The 21,942-nt window shown below is 41.1% G+C and overlaps 1 protein-coding gene across 1 annotated transcript in view; it reads left to right on the forward strand.

Moving 5' to 3' along the window:
- Nucleotides 1–12,716, forward strand: part of MAPK12 (mitogen-activated protein kinase 12) — a 37,596-nt gene extending 24,880 nt beyond the window's left edge. The window contains exons 5-12 of the mRNA XM_084279087.1: nucleotides 310–339; nucleotides 2,109–2,156; nucleotides 6,196–6,310; nucleotides 7,014–7,085; nucleotides 9,076–9,155; nucleotides 9,916–9,994; nucleotides 11,590–11,763; nucleotides 12,582–12,716. Of these exons, the coding sequence (XP_084135213.1) occupies nucleotides 310–339; nucleotides 2,109–2,156; nucleotides 6,196–6,310; nucleotides 7,014–7,085; nucleotides 9,076–9,155; nucleotides 9,916–9,994; nucleotides 11,590–11,763; nucleotides 12,582–12,652 (669 nt within the window). The 3' untranslated portion in view covers nucleotides 12,653–12,716. The remainder of the gene's footprint in view (nucleotides 1–309; nucleotides 340–2,108; nucleotides 2,157–6,195; nucleotides 6,311–7,013; nucleotides 7,086–9,075; nucleotides 9,156–9,915; nucleotides 9,995–11,589; nucleotides 11,764–12,581) is intronic.
- The last annotated feature ends 9,226 nt before the right edge of the window (nucleotides 12,717–21,942 follow it).

A 21,942-nucleotide genomic window follows, 5' to 3' on the forward strand; every position in this document is an offset into this window, starting at 1 on the left:
ATATATATTTAGCAATGCCAAAAATTAACTGCAAATGGGATTTTACATATGAGAAAAATTAGAGAAAACTTATATGATCTGTTGCAGTACTCAAACTCATTTACTGGTTTCTCATTATTGAGGGAGGGAAAGGGCAAAATACTAGCTTAATTATCTGAATGTTAGCTTAAAAGATTTCTGTGCAATAAATGAAAATTTTCTAATTTCAGATTACTTTAGCACCGTGAAAAAGTACTTTGTCCTCTGCCCCAGGCATCTTCTTAAAGTCAGGACCTCATTAACTAAAAAAAATACTTTCTCTTTTTACAGTATATCCACTCATCTGGCATAATTCACAGGGTAAGTGGAAACAACGTGGGAGATGTTTATATCTTGATAGTGTGAGTGGTGTTTGTGTATTAGCATGCACATAAATATGCCTGAACTCCTGTTTGTAGTGCCTCAGTTTGCTGATGCCTTTGGTTTCTTCTTCAGTGGAAAGAAAGGGTGGTGCAACTACATCAGCTGAAGTCAGACATGCAAGTTCCACTGAATGCAGCTTAGATTTGAGTTTCTTAAATTACATTGTGAAGTTGAGTTGTAATTTACCACCGGGGCAAATGGCATCTAAACTGAGATGGAGAAGAGGGTTGTTGTTTTTTTTTTCCTGGCCCTTTTTAAAAATAAAGATTAAACTTTTTAAAATGATGTTTAAAAGTTGTTTAAGTATCATGTTAATGTTCATAGTTGGGGGATGAAAGCATAGAAACTGAAAAAATAGTCCAAAACTTTAAATCCTTGGAAACCTCCTTTTTTTCCTGAGATAAATTAAGCCTCCTATTCTTTTTTTAATCCCCACTGTGTCTAAATTCCACTTAAAATCACTTAGGCACTGTGAAAAGGGGGTTCTGAATGATGCCCTCATGGCACCAAGCAGCACAGCGTCCCCCAAAGCTGCATCAGAACGGTAGAAACTAGTGGTTTGTAGCAACATGTCAGGAGCACCACAAAAACACACATTGTATGCTAGCTTTGAGGTGGACATGGAAACTATGCAAGCTGCCAAAATAACATAATAAGTGGATACTTTTATTTCTACAGCTGCTGTGGTCTAAATTTACAGTTGCTTAGACTTTTTCTAAGCTACTTTTCGATGGCTCTTGAGCTACTTGGTTTTGTTACTGGTTTTTGCACCAAATTGTTTCTCTCCAAGGCCGCTCTGCTCTTCAAACATCTTCGTCTAAACACAGGTGGATGCCTGTTCAAAAGTTCAGAGAGAAAATTCTTCTGAACATCTTGTGCCAAAGTGTGCCAGACAAAGGTTTGAAGAAGCTGAAGGAAAACGTATTTTTGTTTTTTTCTTTATAACTTTGAAAGTCCAAGAGTTACTAAATCTTCTTAGTTGTTGCCAGTACACTTCCCTTTTCTGTTAAACTGAGTACAACTTTTAAAGATCATTAGAAGTCTCTACAGTAGCTAAAGAGGCTTAAGGGATTTCTTTTTCATGTTTCAGTCTCTGGTCAATTGACTTTGTTAAGAAATTGATTTTCCAACAGAAGAGAGCATAGGCTTTTATGTAAAATCATGTCTGATTCCTTCAGTGCTCCTTCAAAGTCTATCAGGATATGGAACCTTTTTAAAGTACCTTTTGATATGCAGTATGTACAGTCCAGATATATATATGTGACTCCTTCACTTTGTGGCATCAGTATTAAATGCAACAAATTATGTCCAAACCCCACTCACAGTAAGATGAGTGAGTTCCTGCACTGACTAGTATTTTCCTGACTTCTAGCAGAAAAAAAAAAAAAAAAAAAAAAAAAATTATTTGCCTGGGAGGAAACAATACTGAAAAAAAGCCAAACATATTCAAGTGTGTGTCTTTGTTTCTGTTATTTGCTATGTTTAATGTTCCAGTTTAGGTTTATGACACTGTTTTACCTGTTGGTGTTCTGAGTAGTTGTATGAAAATCATGGAGAGAAAGAGAGAGAAATGGAGAAAGAAAGAAAGGTAGAAAGAAGAAGACGAGAAAGAAAGGAGAAAGAGAGGGAAAAAAAGAAAGAAATGAAAGCTTTATTTTGCTTGGTGCAAAATAGGTAAATAACGTCCATTTCAAATCTGATTACAGGATCTAAAGCCTGGAAACTTGGCAGTAAATGAAGACTGTGAACTGAAGGTAGGATGTGTTTATTTGAAAAAACAGTCAGATGTATTAGAAACACACCACAGAAGACACCAGATGCTACAGCTCTAGACTTGCTAGCTGGTTTTCAGTCGTGGGCCAGGCTTTCCAACCACGGGCTTTGTTTGGGGAGTCATGGGGAAATAGGGGAACACTGGAAAATTAAAAGGATGAGGATCAGATGAGCAGTGGTAGCTGTCTCGAAAAAAAGACACTGCTCCTTATAAATATTTTCCCATTTCTCTGACTTCATTTACCACATGAATAATTAAATATTTAAGAAATAAAGCTCTGAAGAGTGAGAATCTATTTAGCCCCTATTTGTATATCCTTGACTGACATAAATGTGCATTTCATACAAGTGGCAGAGGTGATGATCAATTTCTGAGCTCCTTCAACAGCCAAGCATAAGAAATGGCTGTGCCTCAAGGTGGAAAGCTTCCCTGGGATGTCCCAGCTGAAAACATCCAGTCCAGACAGGACACTCTGAGAAGCTGGTACCTAGTGCCAACAGGGGAGAGATGGGGCTTTAAGTCAAGACGTAGAAGAGGATTTCTGGTGAGCAAGTCAGTGCTGCAGCTTATTACACTCGCAGCATCATTGGAGTGGTTGCTGATGTGGGTCCCTCCGGGTGGGTGAAGAGCAGGGTAAGAGTTGAATCTGCTTTTGCTCTTTCAAAGTTGGTTCATGAAGGCACAGGACCATACTGCCAGGGATAGTCCAAACCCCTTCTCCCCCATGTCTGTGCACTCAGCAGCTTCCCTCACATCAGCTCTGGCAGCAATGAGGCTGCAGGCAAGTTGGAGCAGTTCCTTGAATTGGTAATTAGTTAATAAACAATCGGGTTTATTTTTCACGGTGAGCTTTCTGGCTCCCTCATCTGATGCTCTCAACTGTTACATGGGAGTCAGAAAAGTGGCAGAGAAGGATGCCTGAGGGGAAATCACTGCCCTTTCTGCAGTCTTGAAGTCATAAGTTATTTTTGTTACGGTTAGCGAAGCAAGTTAGGAAAATTAAGTTTGCTGAGTAGAATGGGAGCTTATCCTTGAGGAGCTGAGGGGAATTTGCTTTCTCTCTTATAATTCTTTCATTATAAAAAGGATTTTCAAACTTGCCCAGAAAATTGCTTTGGATGTTCCACCTGAAAAGCTGAAGGTTAGAGTATGAGAATAATAGTTTCATGTGAAGATTGTTGTTGAAGTGGTACCATGTCAATATTAAGTACTAACAGGATACACTTGTTCCTGAGCTTAATAAATATGTAAATGAAAAGAAATCCTGAAGCTAACACAAAAGGCACAAAAATTCTTGCTGTCAGTCTCTGGTTTTACAAAAAATACAAACCCAGATTGTGTTCTAACTGTTTCCAGCTCCAAATGTCACAAGCCTTTAGCGTGGAAAAGACCTTAAAAAGCTGTGTTGGAATAGATGGTACCACGTGTGGCTTTTGACCTGTTACATTACACTTCCTTTTTTCTTCTACCCCAGCTCCCATGCTGCTGGGAAAACATAATGTGTGCTCTACGTGTAGAATAAATTTGAAAGCTGCATATAAAAGTGAATTTTGCTGCTGCAAATATTTTGAGTCCAGTAAATCAACAACACCCAAAGAATTGGCAGTAATCAAGTGCATTTTATTGGTAGGAATAAAAATCTCTCCCTTTGCATGCTGTTCTTGTTTTTAAATTGGTAGGTAATGAGCAGTTATGGGGAAAACATGGAAATGATGCTTCGAGTGTGGCAATAAAGATAAGCTATAGCATTTTCTACTCTCGATCTATGAATGAAAATATCATTTTCCTTTCTGTTAGTGCCAGGGAATGATGAAACTATCCTGAAATATTTTTAAATGATTGTCAGGGAATGATGAAACTATCCTGAAATATTTTAAAATGTTTAATTATAGAAAGCATTACAAAGCCATCACTCTTGGGATACTAATACATAGGTACTCCTAGTAAAAACTTCTGCTCTGTCAGTATATCCATATGAGGCCTGATATACATGGAAACTAGTGGCTGTTCATGCAAAGCTGCATATTCAAGTATCTCAGGATGAGGGTGATTTCTCTTGAATAGACTTTATTTACTCAAGCCCCCTGCTTCTTATTAGAAGCATGAGCTTCCAGATAAATACAAGCTGACTGTCATGCCAGAATTTTCTTGCTGTTGGCTGCATATTTTGGCACCATCTTTTGATGCTCCATGGAGGTGGGCGTTATTAGGCCAATTTTGTGGAAGTTGACAAAAGGTCATTCTGTTCATTTTTAATCTTGCTGCTTGTCACATTAAAGGGTAAGGAAGTTTGGCAGAAAATAAATGGCCTTGGGTTTCAGTTTGTCCTCAGATATCAGAGGGGCTGGGGGCAGCTTAGATTCTGGGTGGTACCCAGTCCAGCACTAAGTCCAGTCACATTCAATATCTTGAGCTATCACGATTACAGATGCACTAATAGCACAAGGCACCTTCAGTCTAGTGACGTTCAGTGGACTGGTGTGCCCATACTTAAGGAATTTGGCTGCATCCAATGAGAACTCTCATGACCAGATTAATGAATGGTGCAGTTTGTTGAAGCAACAGAAGCACAGGCTCATCTGGGTTGCCAGTGATAAATACGCTGTCTGCAAAGCACATGCAAGTACCAAGCGTATGAATAATATAGCTGACTGCAAATGTATTAAATTATTAAACAGCTCTGAGGAGATTTTTCCCAAGAAGGCACTTGGTATAGCCAATATTCAAATCTTACCTGATTGGTGTCCCAATGGGGGTAAAGAGGTTCAAGCCTGTCTACTGATCCCAGAAGTCAGCGATGTCTCTTCCCCCTCTCTTAAGCTGTTTTTGTGCTATTTTCTTACTTTCAGATGGAGCATGAGTGACCCTAGTCACACATACCTTTGCTTTGATTGGTCTAAGACCTTCAGACTTTGCTTTTAAAGGTATAGGCTTAAAGAAATTCAGAGCACATGCTTAGTGAGGGGTGGTCATACCTTGGAGGCAGGTAACCTTTCAGGATGGAGGTGTGTTTTGGTGTTACAATGAGCAAGACTCAAACAAAAGACATGATTTCCACATGAAAGTGGGTAACAACTATGTGGTTTATCAGTTCCATAGTACAATCAGAACCACCCATTTCCCATCCCTTAAGTGTTATCACAAAGCCTGGCCACTGTGTCTCCACCCTCAGAGTTTGCAGACCAAGCTCCCCTGGTGTTGCCAGCATCTAAGGTTGTAGGTTATGTTGCTTAGGGAACTATCATGGAACAGAATCCTTGCATATTAACCACACTCCACCCTGGAAGTTTCCCTAGCACTGTACCTTCCCTTCAATAAGTCACCTTCAGTAATTATCCCACACTTCTGTACACACTGCTGTATCTAGAGATAAATATCTGAGTCTTAGAAATAAGCTGAATTGTGCATAGTCCTTTAAGAATGTTGCACTGACCTTGCATTCCTTAGAGGGTTGTTCTGCAGTTGATGTAGTAGGTTGGAGAAAACTCAGGGGGCAAAATAATGGTAATTTTGTACTCCTGTTGTAGGTTTTCAATGTGACCTAAAGGAAGGCTTCCTTTGTAGGAGTTACTCAGAAAATAGAAGTAATGATACCTCCCCTTGCTTCAGAATATTATTGGAGCACACTCTTGAGTAATGGTGTCTCCTGGGATATGAGAGCAATGAATACCATTTAAGATGGGTGCTGTTCTTTGAGGCCGAACATGATACGATAGTGATTCCATGGCCAGAGAATTTTTTTGCATTGAATGAGACCAATAGCTTTTTAATTAATGACTGAATTTTACAGCTTTTAGTGTCTCTATAGGAGTATCTCACTTGGAAAAAAAATAAATTGTAAAGCTCATTGCTACACTGTCTTGATTTTTGAAATGAGAATGAGACATTTCAGTGTGAAAAAGATGCAAAAATAAACCATTCTTTGCAGATTGCTCCAATTCTTTTATTTTCCACATTTGTGAAGTCTGTATAAAATAGAAAAGTGTCTCATCAGGTTGTTCTTTGTGCTTCCCCTACAGATTCTGGATTTTGGATTGGCAAGGCATACAGACAGTGAGATGACTGGTTACGTGGTTACGAGGTGGTACAGAGCCCCAGAGGTCATACTTAATTGGATGCATTATACACAAACAGGTCAGCATCTCTTCAGTAAAATCTTAATAGAGCTAAAACATTCACTGAATTGGGCAGTGTATCAGCAAGTCTTTGTTTCTGAAGCGAAAGAGGAACTGGAGGTGGAAATGACAACATAATTATACTAAATTTCCATGTGGGTAAATTGCAGGCAATCATTTGGTGGTTGTGAGTTTAGGGGCTTTTTTGCATATTTTCTGAGAGTAACAGCAAGCACCAAGGTGGTTGGGGGCAAAATAAAAGTGGTATAAGTATATACAGATGTGACAGTCTGGTCTGTGTTACTGTCATCTTCCTGCACAGATGTGCTGATGCTGATGCCAACAGACAGGGGAAAGTGGCAGAGGGAGGGAATTCAAGTAGTGCTGGGAGGACAGTGGAACTTTTTGAAAGCATTGAAAATTTGCTTCCCACATACATCTGCCTGTTACTGATAAACTAGGCATATTACCAGATTATCTCTAGTTTGCTAGTTTGAAAGGCGGGTAGTTTTGCCTATACTATCTATACTATATAACATATATAGTATATATATATATATTATATATATAATACCTATCATACTTGGCAAGGCACTCGTTTATTTGGTAACAGCCTGTAAAGGTAAATTTTACACTTTAAAATATGTTTTAAATGAAACTTAATGTACATTTAAATGGACAATTATTCAGCAAATTAATGTGACTGTTGGTCTCTCTTTCAGTTGACATCTGGTCTGTGGGCTGTATAATGGCTGAGATGATAACAGGGAGGCCTCTGTTCAAAGGAAATGATCGTATCCTTCAGTGAATTTATGACATTAATGTAAGAAAATGATGTGAGGTTCTTGTGGCTGTTCAAAAACTGTTGAGTATAAATTAAAATTAATAGTAAAATGACTTCATTGATTGGTGACTTGATATCTGTACCAATTTTACACATCTGCCATTTCAAACTTGTGTTACTGACCTTTTTGCAGTAGAGAAAGAGAGGTGATCACTGAATCACATCTCAAATCATTAGGTAAAATTGGGTAATTTTAGATGTTAGAAAAGGCATATTTTCTTTTATTTTAGTAAAAGGTTCCACAATTCCAGAACATGCACAGGAGATTCTGTTGTAGTATATGAACTTATCTGCATGTGTGTGTTCATTTCATGCTTTTTGAGACAAAAACAGTTATGTAAGTAACAACTAGTAAAATGCTGTAGGCTTGCAGAAAGCATCTAGCCCGATAATTTCATTGATAAGGAATTAAGGAAATTCTTACAATTAAGCTGTAATTCAACCTCAAGTGATACTTCATTGGCAGTAGTAGTTGTTATAGTAGAGGACGGTGTTAATGGAATACAGGAAGAATTTTTAACTCTTTTCTTCTGTTTGGCAACTCAGCCTGATCATTTTGTACTGGTTTTCCCCTTGTTGAGTTCCAGTCAATAAATCAGTTCGTTGCAAATATTGTTTTACAGAATCACAACTATTTAATTTTTCTTATATTTGTTTTTAAGTACTTCGATGTAAGGACTTCACTGCATAAATCGTATTATTCTCATTTTCTGAGGAAAAACATTGAAGAGGTAGATTGCATTCACCAAAAAAACGACGGGGACTCTGTGGAGAAGTGGAATACATCAAATTATTTCAGCTCTACAGACTTCAAGTACATGTTAGTTCTCAACAAGAAAATACTGAAATGCCTGCCAAAGAACAGCCATTGACTAACACACAGTATTTCTCAACTCATGCTAACCTTGAGTATTCTGCTGCATAAATAATGAATCATGGTCTTCAAGTTGCACTGTAAATGTAAGAGGAGAAAAGCTAGTGTTTTATTTGTACTGGCTTTTGGAGATTTCAGAGCTATTGGCTGAAGTTCTGCGTTCTGTGTTATATACCCCAACATATAATAGTCCTCCCTGGCCTTTGAGTGTAGGAATCACTATTATCTATTGTCAGGAAAATTACAGAATTGTAGGGGTTGGAAGGGACCTTGAGAGATCATCGGGTCCAACTCCCTTGCCAAAGCAGGTTCCAAATGCAGCCATGCTTTCAGCTGTGGGTAGGTGAATAAGACAAGAGCTAACTTAAGGGATTTTTGGTTTAGTATTACAAATAAGTTTTCCTACAAACATTGTATGGGATTTTATTTATTTGTTTCATCAACATTGCCCACCATTGCCTTTTTCTGCAGGGGTTTGTAGAATCCTCCCATGCCCTGAGCTCTGATCTAGCTTCTAGCTTTCATCTGCTGCTCTTACCAGAGTATCAAACGAGTATAAAGCTGTTCCCTGAGTGTGAGCCTCCTGTAAATATGGTGTTTCTTCTTTGAAGTGGCTAATATTGTTGCTGATTAGTTTGTGCTGCTGATCTTTACTCTGCTTGTTGTGCCACCCGATGTTCCCTGTAACTCTTGCAGTCTCTGTGTCACCCAAGTATTGGATAGACCAGGACGACATGTGCAGTACACGTCTTGCTTGTTCAGCTACTCCAATACTTTTGGACTGATTTTATTGACCAAAAATACAGAAGAGACCTGATGATATTAGAGGGATTTGCAGATGATTTAATTATGTGTTCCCCGGTTACAAGAGATTTTTATTTCAGGTGCTTTCAGTGTCTCTGCCTTTTGCAAGAGAAATGGAGAACTTTCACCTCATCTCTTATTCATTATCTATTCTGTCAGTCCATTGCTTCACTCTCCAATAGCAAAGAAAACCACAATTTTTTTTCAGGATGCTTAGCAAATCATTCGGTGAAAGATTTTGTTCCTTATTTCTGGTATTCAGATCTGGACCAACTCACAGAAATAATGAAAATAACAGGTACACCAACTCAAGATTTTGTTCAAAAACTGCACAGTCAAGATGTGAGTATTCTGCTTTGTCAGTTGGTTTTACGTGTCTTAATTTTACTTAACCTGTGCTTGGTTCTTAGACTGGCTGAGATCATACGTATTGACTACTGAGATGACCCTTGATGGAACATCTCTGCCTTGAAGCCCTTTGCATGCCCACAACAGCTACTAGAGATTAAGAGAGGGACAGAAAATCATGAGAACACTTGAAAAATCTATATATTTAACTACTTCAAAGTTTCCAGTGTGTACCATATAAACAGTTGAGCTGATGATTTACAACTTATATTGGAAAAGTACAGAGAATATATTCAGAAAACCCAGCTGTTTGCAGATGTCTCTGACTTTGTCCTTTCTGTTCCTCTGTGGATGTGCTTCTACTACAAAGAACCTAAAATTATTCATTAGACTAACTATACAACTGAAATACTAATGAATTGCTGTATAAGGTTCACTTCTAGAGATTACTATAAACTCACTATGACATTCTTTTAAATGATGCACGCATATTTCCTATGATTAATATATTAAATATGGAGCACTACTAATTAAAGCCTTGCATTGTTTCCTAATCACAGTTTTAAGGCTTGATTAAAAAAATGTTGGTTTCAACAAGAAGGTGAATATATTAGGGTTTGTGTCCCCCACAAGAAACTTCATTTATACAGTGTGCTATCAGAGCATTGTTGAGTTACATATTAAGCATACAATTAATGCTGTCACATTACAAAAGCAGCAAAGGTCTAATACATGTATCCGTGTTTCTTTTAAGGCAAAAAACTATATCAAAAGTCTCCCAAAAGTCCAGAAAAAAGATTTTGCATCCATCCTGAAGTACGCAAATCCTTTGGGTAAGGCAGTTTGTGTGGATGTGTGTGGTTTGTCTTGTTCTTGTGTTTGCATCGGAGGCAGCAGCGGTACCAGCCATGGGATAGGTTATGTGATGGTTCTCGTGCTCCTCTATCTCTTGCTTTCCATAATTCATAACTTGGATTGTAGTGGCTGGACTTTGCCAAGTTCAGACCCTGCCAGGAGCCAGATTCTTCTTAGAAGCATCGAAAAAGAAGTATTTTTGTGGTTTTAGGCTTTGGTCCAGCATCTGCTTAATGGTTTTACTAGAGCAGCTTTCTCAAGAGCCCTGGGAGAGTAAATATATGTAATGATTTTTACTCTGTATTGTGTTCGAAATACAATTCTGAAAGCCCAGTCTGATCTGCAGTGGAAGTACAAGCAAATGGAAAGCTGACATTTTAGTCATGGAATTAATACAACCCAAGAAACATCTGTGCATTCCTGAGAAGCACTGGCTTGGATTTGATAGCCAGAAGAGCATACCAAGTGTGCATAACTGTGACGTGACCCGAGGCAGACAGAGCTCTTCAGATGGCTCTGCCCAAAACTTGTCCATTCCTCCATGACCGGAACACTCACAAAGCCAGTTTTATTAGGATATAAATAAGGATAATTAAATCTGCCCAATTGAAGAAGCTGAACTTATATGTTTATATATACAGTAGAAGTAAACATGATTAATAAGCAGCTCTTACCCTGACTGTGTGGTTAGCTCCCTCACCTTCTCAGCTACAGCAAACTACATGTCTCCATTTAGTTTTCAGGACGCTTCTTCCTATCACCTCTGTGGTCATTTGGCTTCTCCTTACATAGTAAACAACTGCTTATGGTCTGGGAGAGAAGGCTGGAGAGAATCCATGATGTGGGAAGCAGGAGTTGCAGCATCCTGTCCCACATTGCTGCCTCTTCTTCATTTCAGCTGCTCCACCCAACCCAGGAACGTCTTTCATATAGAAAAACAGAGAATAAACAAATCATTCATCATACCTGTTTACACTAGCCCATTTTGACAGTCTTAACAGTGGACCTGATCCAAAATCCACTGAAGAGGAACATAAAAGGTTTTCATGGATTGTTTTGGCTGAGGTCAAAAACACACAGCAGATGTGTCAGTGCTGAGATTGTGAGGATGGAAAACTGAGTTGTCTTAGTGAACTTCAAAGCGTAGCTGGGCTTGGATTTGGTCATATACAGAGAATTCTCATTAGCTTTACACCCACCTGTTCATTCTACTGCTATCAGCTTTGCTCTGCCTTAGAAGCACAACACGGTGGCAATGATAACACCACCAGGGAAAGCCCCATGTGCCATGGTCCTGAAGCCAGAAGCTGAGAAGTCGTTAGCTGAGGTGATGTGACTCTATGCATACAGAAGCAAGGGGGCACCTCTGTGTTGCATCAGGCTTTGTACTCAGCCCAGCTTGCTCACAATGCTATTTTGTCATGCAGATGGGCCCCGCTGGCTATAGAAGTGATTCTGCTTCATAATGCTGTGTATTTATTTGAAATATAATACATCTCCAGGGCAGTGTTACTGTGCCCAAGCTGGAACCAGTGACATGGCTTGAACACTTTGCTTGTTTTCTTTGCAATAGCTGTAAACCTTTTGGAAAAGATGCTGGTGCTGGATGCGGAGAAACGAGTCACAGCAGCTGAGGCTTTGATGCATCCTTACTTTGAAGCAATTCATGACCCTGAGGAAGAAATTGAAGCCGAGAAATATGATGACACGTTCGATAACATGGATCTCCCACTAGATGAGTGGAAGCGTGAGTTTAGTTTTGTGATGTTTTCAGCAACACCCAGATGGATAGGCCATCCAGACATAGGAATGTTCCCCTTTGTAAAATATTTTCTTTGCTTTTGATGAAATCGAGTAAATAGCATTAAGATGGAGCAACATGATTGATAAGCCAGTGTGTTTCCTATCAAGTCCTTCTGGAACAGTCCCCAAAGGTTTCTTCTCTGCCTCCTAGCAGAGGCTGTCCTTCTCCTCCTGCTTCTCTGTCCTCCTCCTCCTTCTCTGTCCTCTCATCTTCTGCAATGTAGGAAAGAAACCATTTCTGTAACATGTAACAGTGGATAGGACAGGCAGACAGCTTGCTCAGCTGTTGCCTCTGTAGCACTGCAACGGTTGCTAGCTGTAGTTTTAAGTTAACTAACCGTAAGTTTAAGTTCTCTTAGGGAGAGAAAACATACATGTCTCAGCAGAGATTTAAGTCTGAATCTAGTTTTCATCTAACATCAGAGATTTGTCTTTGGGCTTTTGAGGACCTCTAAAGCTGATTTGCTCAGCAACTTTTTCTGATGATATTGCCTGCTATACTGTGAAGTCAATGCCCAGGTGCCTCTGGGAACACCTATAACGTTTCAGTATTGGGCTGCTTCAAATCTGAAATGGTGAAATTATGATCCTCAGTTCCCTCACTTTTTGTACTCTTTCTCTCTCTTTTTTTGCCTGAAGAGGTCTCTCTCTTCCTGACCTAGGTCAGAGCCTAACCATGCTGGGGGATGCGCCTTGCTTGTGTCTGTGCAGCTCCTTTTCTAATTAGACCAGCAACACTGTGTTTATTCTGTGGTTTTCCAGGCATTACATACAAAGAGATCCTGAACTTCAAGCCACCACAGACGTTGGAGTCAAAAGAGACAGCGGTATAATTGCATGACTTGGTCTTTTCAAAGCTTGGAATCCAGCAGGAAAGTTGTAAATGTTTGTGACGATTCAGGTGTATAAAACTTTTATAAATAAACTGGATGTAATCTGTTTTATCTGCACTGTAAGAAAGAGCAATGTCATTTACTCTGTATGTGCAAGTTGGTGCCTTTGGGAGTAGCATTTCAAAACTATCCCGAAACCTATTCCTGCCTACAGCTTCTTTCTTCTGCACACAGGGATTCTGACTGTGACAACCCAGTGCCATCCTCAAAAGAGCAGGTAGGACTAATTCTTCAACTCAGAGATTAGAAGAGTACAAGTTCCCACCCCAAGCTCTCTGAGACACAGCCTATGACAGAGATGTGCCATGGCCACCCTCCAAGGCCACTGAACTCTCTTGAATGCAGGAAGTATTCATGTGACTTCCTCTGGAATATGTTACTTGGTAAGATGCCTGGGGAGGCTAATTGGCCTCTGCTATCTCAGCTAGTGCAGCAGGTAGTAGAGACACGGCCCAAATGAATGCCTGTGTCCCCTTTCCTGCTTGAATGGAGGAGAACCTGAGTTCCAGCAAATTCTAACAGATCTGGGCAAGAAGCAGAGAAGTGTCAACATCTTAGATTTTTTTCAGGAGTAACCTGCAGGAAGCTCTTTTGTTCACCGTGTAAGGAAGTGTTGCTAGCTGCAGAGTAACAACCATTCTTTTTTTTAGCCCTTTTAATTCACCTGACTTGTTAAAACTGTCAGACCTTCTACTGAGAGGCACCTTACCAAAAGGAATCAGTGTTCTGATGGGTTAGATTTGTTAGACACTTCAGAAGTTCCTCTTACTGTCCTTTTGTCCTGGGTGCTTAGTTTGTTACAATCTCTCTGATGTAGGAAAAAGACATTGTCAAACCTTTGGTGAAGAATTTCTTTGTGAGATTGCTTGTCCTTGTTAAAGGTAATGACTTCACAGTTGACTGTTTGGATGTGGATTATTCCCAATGCAATATGCTCTTGTATGTTGCTACTAAGTAAAACAGTTGTTAAGGAAAGCATTTGATCTTAGCAGGTAAGAAGTGGCATACAAATTATTTGGGTTTGTTTTGTTTTAATAACTAATTTAAACCAGAATTTTAGTCAAGGCATGGTTATTCTGTTTCCTTCAATGGATGTTTAAGATAAACACCTGTGATTATTAGCATTTGTTTAAAAATTGTTTGTGATGAGCACTAATTGGGTGAGAGTGGCACCTATGGAGTCTTAATAATAACAGAAACCTTGAAGTACTGATGTATTTCACAAGTCATTAAAAACTACAGTTTCAGGAAGGCATTAAAAAAAAAAAGAGTGTAAATTTGAGACAAAACATTTTTCCACACTACAGGTCACTGAGGAAGTTGCACTACCCCATTTTGGACTGTTTACTTTCTGCTTGAACTGCGTTTTTATATTGACTAGGAACTTTAGTTTTTACAGAATAGATGTTTTCTCTTAAATATCTATTCTTCTTAAGAGCCATGGGAGAAAAATGCCTGTTGGAATTAGTGGACTTGACAGAGCCAGTCAGCAGGAAATGGAAAATTGAATTTCAACATCCTAAATTCTAGACCAAGTTCTAAAGTCTCGAGGTGGTGCAGATGCCTCAGATGTTAGTCAGACTTTGAGGGAGCTGGGGATTTTTCTCATTGAAATACTGCTCTGCATTTTCTTCATGAATGCCAGCGCCTCAGTGGGTGTTTTCATTTCCCCTGCCTTTAGCTTTAGTGAAGTCGAGCCCTAAAGCCTTCCACCGGCCTCTCTTAATCTTAATTTAGCATTGGAGGAGCAGCTAGCCCACGTGAGAAAGGCAGAAGATGTTAGTTTGTCTAGACCCTGGAAGGACAGGAAGCTCTTCCGATAGCTGAAGGCCTTGGCACGTGAGCCAGCAGAGCCGGAAGTGCCGCCATGCTGTCTAGTCAGCAGGCAGCCTGTAAGGTAACATGACGAACGTGGAAAGTTGGTCATGTCTTGGCAAAGATGTTTCTGTGAGGAGATTGAGATCTGCAGAAATGGCTTCAAACAGCAATAGAGATTATTAGTATAAATAGCTCGTTAAAAGAAATGTGAGGTGAAAGCAGAAATATTTTGCATGGGAGGCAGCTGCTGCTTCAAAGGGAGAGACAACCTGTCCTAAGTTTCTATTTGCTGTTTCTACTGGTGCTAAGCAACTCAGGAATAAGAACCCAATTTCTGTTTGCCTTAAAGAGAAATGTATATACGTTCTGCATGTACTTGAAAATGTATTGTGACAAATAAAGGCTGGGGGTTTGGTTTTTTTTACAGAATAATGGTTGTATTTTCCCCATACATATTCCCAAATATATAATCACTCTTGAACATAGTATTTTTGGTATAAGGGAAAACTGTATGAAACCTAATATCAAAGGTATATTTGATGTAGTTTGTTTTGGCAGTCAGACCACAGGTGCTAGACTTTTTCCCTCTTTCCAAACTTCAAGCCAGTCACAGATCTGCTCTAATTGTACTACTGCCACCTCATTATTTCTTCCAGCACCTTGGATTTTACCAGACAACTCTGCTTTGTTCCAAAGGACAGGATTTTAAAACCAGTTGCATTCTTGCCTGATTTTAAAAGCCAAAGTCAGATTGACCATCGTCGAACATATATATCTTTGCATTGGACAGGGAAGCTTGCATTGGCAGAGTTCTCATAGGCTATATGAGACCTTTGCCCTGAAAACCCACGTACCCCTGACTACTCTTCACTGCATTTAAGACTCACTGTTCTCATCATGCTGAAATATTAAGAAAGGGCTGTTTTGGGTCAGATGTGGCTCACCATTTCACTTCATGGTTATTTTCTAGGGTTTTTACAGGATAACGCTGAGATCAATGCTAATATGTGTCCTGCAGAATGTGTTCAGAAGATCCACTCTGATCTTCATTCAGACATACGAGCTGGGTGGGATTCTTTGAGCTTCCTACTTCCTGCTCTGCTGTTCAAATACAAATACCAGATGTTTCTGGTCTCCTTCAGCTAGGGTTGTGAGAGAGTGAAGCAGCTGTTAGATGCTATCATTCACAGCACCTTGGTATGAAATACTCCTGTGTAGGGCCTTAGATCATCCCCACGGGTACCAGGGAAAGAACAGGGGCTCATAACACCTGCTGTGATTAATTCTTCACCCCCTGAATACACCGTAAGGCAACTGGTTCAGTAAGTCAGATAATACCAGAAGCGGTTTCATGGGATGCAGCACTTAAAATCTCCTAAGTATTTTTTAAGAATCCAGAAGCAGGAGTTGGAGAAAGATCAAGGGAGGAGGACTTCCACCCTACAGACACTCTTTGAAACGCCAGGGATTACCAGTTAACGAGCAGCTCTTGCACACAGATCATTTGCAGCCCTCTGGGGTGGCAACATAATGATCTAAAAATTGCCACCTGGCAACCACATGCAGCCTTCAGGCATGGGAGCGGTGCATGCACTGAGCTACCAGAAACAGCATCCCTCTGTAAGGAGGTAAGTGGAAATAAGGAAAGTAGTTTAAGGATTCATTATATTTTTTTGCTGCTATCCCGGTCTGGAAGCAGAGATCTCTTATGCTTAACATTGCTATGTTTCCATGCTGGAGCTTTCTAGTTCACTCCAAGGCTGTCTTCATGAGTATGGGATGAGGTATTTCCCTGCTAACTGTGAGCAGCCCAGGCACGCACCTCCTCTGGTTTATACTGAAGTGTTCTGAATACACTGATCTCTCTCAGAAGCAAAATGAGGCATCTGGTGAAGTAAGCAGGTGAAGCATGGTGAAAGAAATTGCTCAAACCCCATTTGAGAATAGTCTTGGGTTTTGCTGTGCAGTGTCCTGGGGCCATGTGCTCCAAGGGAGCGGGAAATGGCCCTCGCTGGGTTTGCATGGGGCCTGCTGCACCGCGACTGGCCTCTGACTGCCAACGCAACCAAAGACTGCCACCTACCCCAATTCAGTCTGATATTAATGAGAAACTCATTGATTATTGCTATAACAGTTGTAGCATAACAGATTATAAGGCTAAAATTACACTGCTTGGGAACCCTGTGAATTTAGTCTGTCCAGGGCTTGGGCTGAGGAAGGGGTTTTGGGGCATTTTTAAGGCCCAGTTTGTAAGTGTCAGCGTTGCTCCTGCCAAGTAGTACTGCTGGGCATGTGTCCAAGCATTCTGCCACTCTGAGCAAACTCCTTACATTTTTGTTTAAGGGTTAAGATTGAATTTTCTTTTTCACAAAAGTCATAGAGTGCTACTGTAAGGAGAGACAGTGTGACTGGGAATTGTCATCAGGAAAATGTTCTTAAAAAGCAACCCCCTCTCTCAGGATCTGGGACACATTATGAGAGGCACTTCAGTTATAAGGAATAAAAATCGCTACTCGGGAAGAATCCTGATCCATGGCTGGAGTTCAGCCAGAGTTTGAACTTGTACAGAACCCCAAGGAAACTTTTTATTTAATGCAGAAAATTAACATAGTGTAAGCTTTCGATAAAGAGGAAGCGTGGCTGGCGCACACAAAACGTCTGCTAGCCCTGAAGCTGGGCACCTTTATAAGAGCAGGTTTGCATATCAATGAGGGAGACACCAGACTGCATGGAAATCCTATGAAAGCATCCTTCAGAAATGTGTGTATGACCTACCAGTACATGTACATTGTTCCATTTTGTTGGATGATCAAATCAGGCAAATAAATTCTGATTACATTTTAATGATTGCATTAAAGGTAGCACAAAGGTAGCGTCTTAGCTGAGGGGGTTTAGTTCTGGATTTCCAGCCCAAAACATAGCTACAGGGAGATTCAACTCAGAGGATCATCACAGTCCCAACAGTCTCAGTCTGTCCATATCATTACTACCCTCAGCACATTTTACCTAGGTGATCCTGAACTTGTCTATATGTTTTGGACCATAGCTTTATGTTACTTTTTTCTTTGTGTGGTATCACCGTCACTGAGGGCAACAACAAAGTCTTCTCTAGAAATGCATTAGCATGTACTCATCAGAAGAGATTACTGCTACTTCCCCCCCAGCTCTTGCAGGTGGCAAGTGTGTGACCGCTAAGACAAGACTGATTGCAGGATCCAAAATGATCCCCTATAGAAGCTATGACCCCCTCACCCCACCTCCACCAAAACTGCCTTTGCCTGTAGCTCGTGTTTTGGCTGGTCAGCCGGAGACCTGTCCACCTGCTCCAGCGGGGAGTGCAAGCCATGCAAGTGCACATGCCAGCTGGTGAGAGCTGCATGTTGTACTCATGGGCCCCACACTAACAAACTCACCAGGCCTGGAGGTGTTCCCAGGTGCTCAACTTCAGCTGCCTGCTTTGTTTAATCGCTAACACAGCTTTGTTCCAGGGCAGCTGCGGTCTTCCCGTGACGCCCCCGTCACAGCTGAAGAGCTGGAGGTGGCTGGATGGTGCACCTAACAGGCAATGTGATGCTGTCACTGGCTTTGGAGGGTAAGAGGCCTTCGTAGCGTTAGTCTTGCCAGCTAATCTTAGATCCAGCAAACTGCTTCAGGCATGGTTAATTTATTAGCACAGGCCACAGATCCAACGGTGCCTGGAAAATTGTGCTCACCCCAAACTGATGGGTGAATATGACTGGAATCTATTTGTGCTGTTGTCCTCTAGCCATGAAGTAATAAAAATGCAGTCTTTGTGAAGTAGTTGTTTAGGAAAGCGTGATGGTGAGCTCTGCTGTAAGGGCTGTGAGAGCAGCCCTGGGACCTCCCAGAGGTTTGGCTGCCAGGGCTGGGGGCCAGCTCAGAGCCAGTGCAGCCAAGGGCGGCCCCTTCCCTGTGGTGAGCCTGGGGACATGCTCAGACATCATTGGGCAGAACCCTGATGAGTGGAACCTGCTTCTAGCTGAGTTCCTGTCACCGTTTGCCCAGCCATGGGTCCCACCAAGCCACCAGCACTCAGAGGGTGATGTCCCAGCCTGGCTTGTGCCCATCCCCAGGGGTTTGTCCCAGGGCTGGGGCTGTCCCCAGCTGTTCCCTCGTTTCTGCCCTGACCTAGCCATGGTGGTTTATGTTAAATTAAGGTTGAAAAGATTTCTTGGCAGTGCTCCAAAATAAAATGGAAATAATACGTATTTTCCCTGCCATTTGGCACATCTAAGTCGCTGTGATTCATTTATTATTAACAGGATTTTGATCAAGTAAATGTCATGACAACATCATTTGACCTAATAACGTTTTTCATGCATGATGCGTTTGTGCAAAAGGTAATGATGAGGTAGGGAGGAAAATAACTGCACAGGAGCATAGATTTCCTTTAAACAAAGAAAAGACAACACAGGAGGGTTTTTCAAAGGCATTATAAATAACTTAAACAATTGAACTCATCAGAGAGGTAAAATCACAGGGAGAATATTGTGAATGCTGAGATTGAGCCCTGCCCGCTCCTGCAGAGCCAGAGGGCTAAGTCACCAGGGACATGAGTGAACTCCCAGTCCCATGTGCCACTACAGGCCTTAAACATGACTGCCTGGATGGCTTCTAAACCCTCTGTTAATGCTTTACACTAAGGCTGCTGAGTTATCCCAGCAGGTGAGAAACTATGATTCTGTTTAAACAAGTGACAGGAAACTGACACAAATGGGATTCTCTTCACAACCAGCTCATGTGGTTGTGCACACCCCCCCCCACCTCTTGAGAAGCTTGGTACTTGGCACAATCCCTCCCCCCCTTTTTCAGGGCACATACCTGAGCAGCAGACCAGAGCCTTAAGGCACCCCCCTTAATGGTTCTTGCTTCTTTGGTAACAGTAATGGTCTGGTACATCTGCACTCCAACCATGATGGTTTTGTTCCCTCCTTGCTTGGGAACAATAGTGGCAATCAATCACCTCCTGACAACCTGATACACCTCTGCCTGAGCCCTGGCCCAAAAAGGGAAGATGGCAGAAAGTTCTGAGTCTGAGCGACTGCTGGAAAGTACCACAATATTTTGTCATCTGAGCTGGATCAAAGTGGAAAAGCATATGACAAAAGTCAATTGTCTTGGGCCCTATAACTATTGATTGTCATCAAGACCCTTTCAGCTCTCCTGGATCACAGAATCACAGAATCACAGAATATCCTGAGTTGGAAGGGACATCACTGAATCCAACTCCTGGCTCCACACATAGCCAGCCAATTACGAATTATTAGGAATTACGGTGAATATCCTGTAACAGGTTATTACTGTTCTCAGTGGGCTACACCAAGCTAAGGCACCTCTCAGACACAAACTTTGCAGGAATCAGCTGTCAGGGCACAGCCAGCCCTCTCCAGTCTTGACTATCGCCCACTGAGGAACACTGCTGCCTCGTCAGTATTTACAGAATCACAGAATCAGAGGGGTTGGAAGGGGCCTCAAGAGATCATCGGGTTCAACCCCCCCTGCCAAAGCAGGTTCACCTAGGGAGGCATCCAGACAGTTCTTGAATCTCTCCAGAGAAGGAGACTCCACAACCCCCCTGGGCAGCCTGTGCCAGTGCTCTGCCTCCCTCACTGTGAAAAGTTCTTCCACAAAAGAACGAAACTCTAAACTCAAAGAGGGGAATCCTAACAAGAAGCTAGCTCCCTTCAACCACCTCTCTACTTACATACGTGTCTAAATACAGGCACTTGCCTTTACAAGTGTGGGTGGAATACATCACTGGGACCAGCATCCCTGCTTGTTTGTATCTGTTCATGTTTTATGTTTATATATATATATATGTACATATCTATACACTCTATTTTAAAATACCTTGTATTGTTAGTATGAATCTTGTCATCTTTGAATCTGTAATTAAGTTGTTCTTTTCATCACATTTTACTGAATTCCTTGTAAATCTTTACAATTAGTCAATCATTAACTGCTGCTAAAATTTAACCTTTGGTTTACCTTATACAATTAATAAATTCTGAATCAACTGAATCGTAACTATGTCAAGCACCTTCATCCATGAAAAATTTGCGACAGCTCACTATATAATTATTACAGCTACTCAGTTATTGCCACTTTAAATCTCTGAAACAGAACATTAACTGCTCTTTCTCAGGTTTCTCAATGGGTTTTACAGCCTTTTATGCTTCATGGCTGGATTAGTGGTTCTGATCACTTGGATTTGGTATGGTTAATGTTACAAACTTGCAGCATGTCTTCTAGATTTTTAATTGCTTTCTATAGTTAGTGTTTGGCACCATTAAAGTACTTTGAGATCAAAAATATGTGAAGGGAAAATTCACTTAAATCTTAGCCTTGGGGTAAGCATGACCCCTCCTCCTCATGAGAAAATGCTCAGGAAAAGCTGCAAAACCCAGCTGAGCAAGCAGAGAGCATCACTCTGCCCCTCACAGTGCCCCACACTGACTTTCCTCACAGTGCCAAATTCACACCAGAGGATGCCCAAAAGGCTAATATATTCTTCTCTAATATGGTGATGTGACATCATCAGCTGTTTTTTTTTATTTCCTTTTTGATCAGTTAGTAGGTTTAAAGAAGACTAAATCTTTCTCTTCTTGCCCAGGAATGTTAGACCTTAACTACATGGGCATGTCAGTATGCCTGGGTGTGAAGAGCCTGTACCAGAAATGGTTCATTCCTCCTGGAAAGGAGAACAAAACCTTGGCAGAATTTGAAGCATTACTGCCCTTCATTTCTCTGTGTTAACTTTAGCTACTCAATCAGTGCTCTTACCAAGTAAATCAGATGCCACTGATCCCTAAAAAAATACATAGTGAATGCTCTTACATGTATCACATGGTGGCTTCTCCCACCAGACAGCAGGGAGGAACAGCTGTGTAAGGATTCCAGTAAGCACAAGGAAAGAAGCTGTTCACTTTAAAGCTTGGCATGTGCACCTGCAGCATCCCTTCCTGGAGTCAAGTATTGGGATGGGGATGTTTTACTCAGCCAGCCATACAGCGGTGCAAAGTACCTTCCCTACCAAACACATTTTTAACATCATGTTCCCAAACAAAACATTTTTATATAACCTCCTGAAAGATAAGTCACCAAAATAAGTGGAATGCGTGGACTGGAGTGTTTTTGGTCGCCCTTGTCATTCTTGCTCTCATCAAGGTATGTCCTGACAACTGCACTGATATAACCAGGGGACTGATATAACCAGGCTGTCAGGCAAACATGCACCTTTTAAGGTCTGAGACTGGAGCTGCAATCACAAATCTTTTGTTTCTGGATGCTCCTGGGCAGTCTAATTTCAAAATACCTTCTCCTCTAAACTATTTGCTCCTTTATGGTTTCCATAATGAAAACAGCCTCCTATGGCTATGGTGATCAATCTT

Source organism: Gallinula chloropus, assembly GCF_964237585.1.
Source record: "Gallinula chloropus genome assembly, chromosome: 1".
NCBI classification, from domain to species: domain Eukaryota; kingdom Metazoa; phylum Chordata; class Aves; order Gruiformes; family Rallidae; genus Gallinula; species Gallinula chloropus.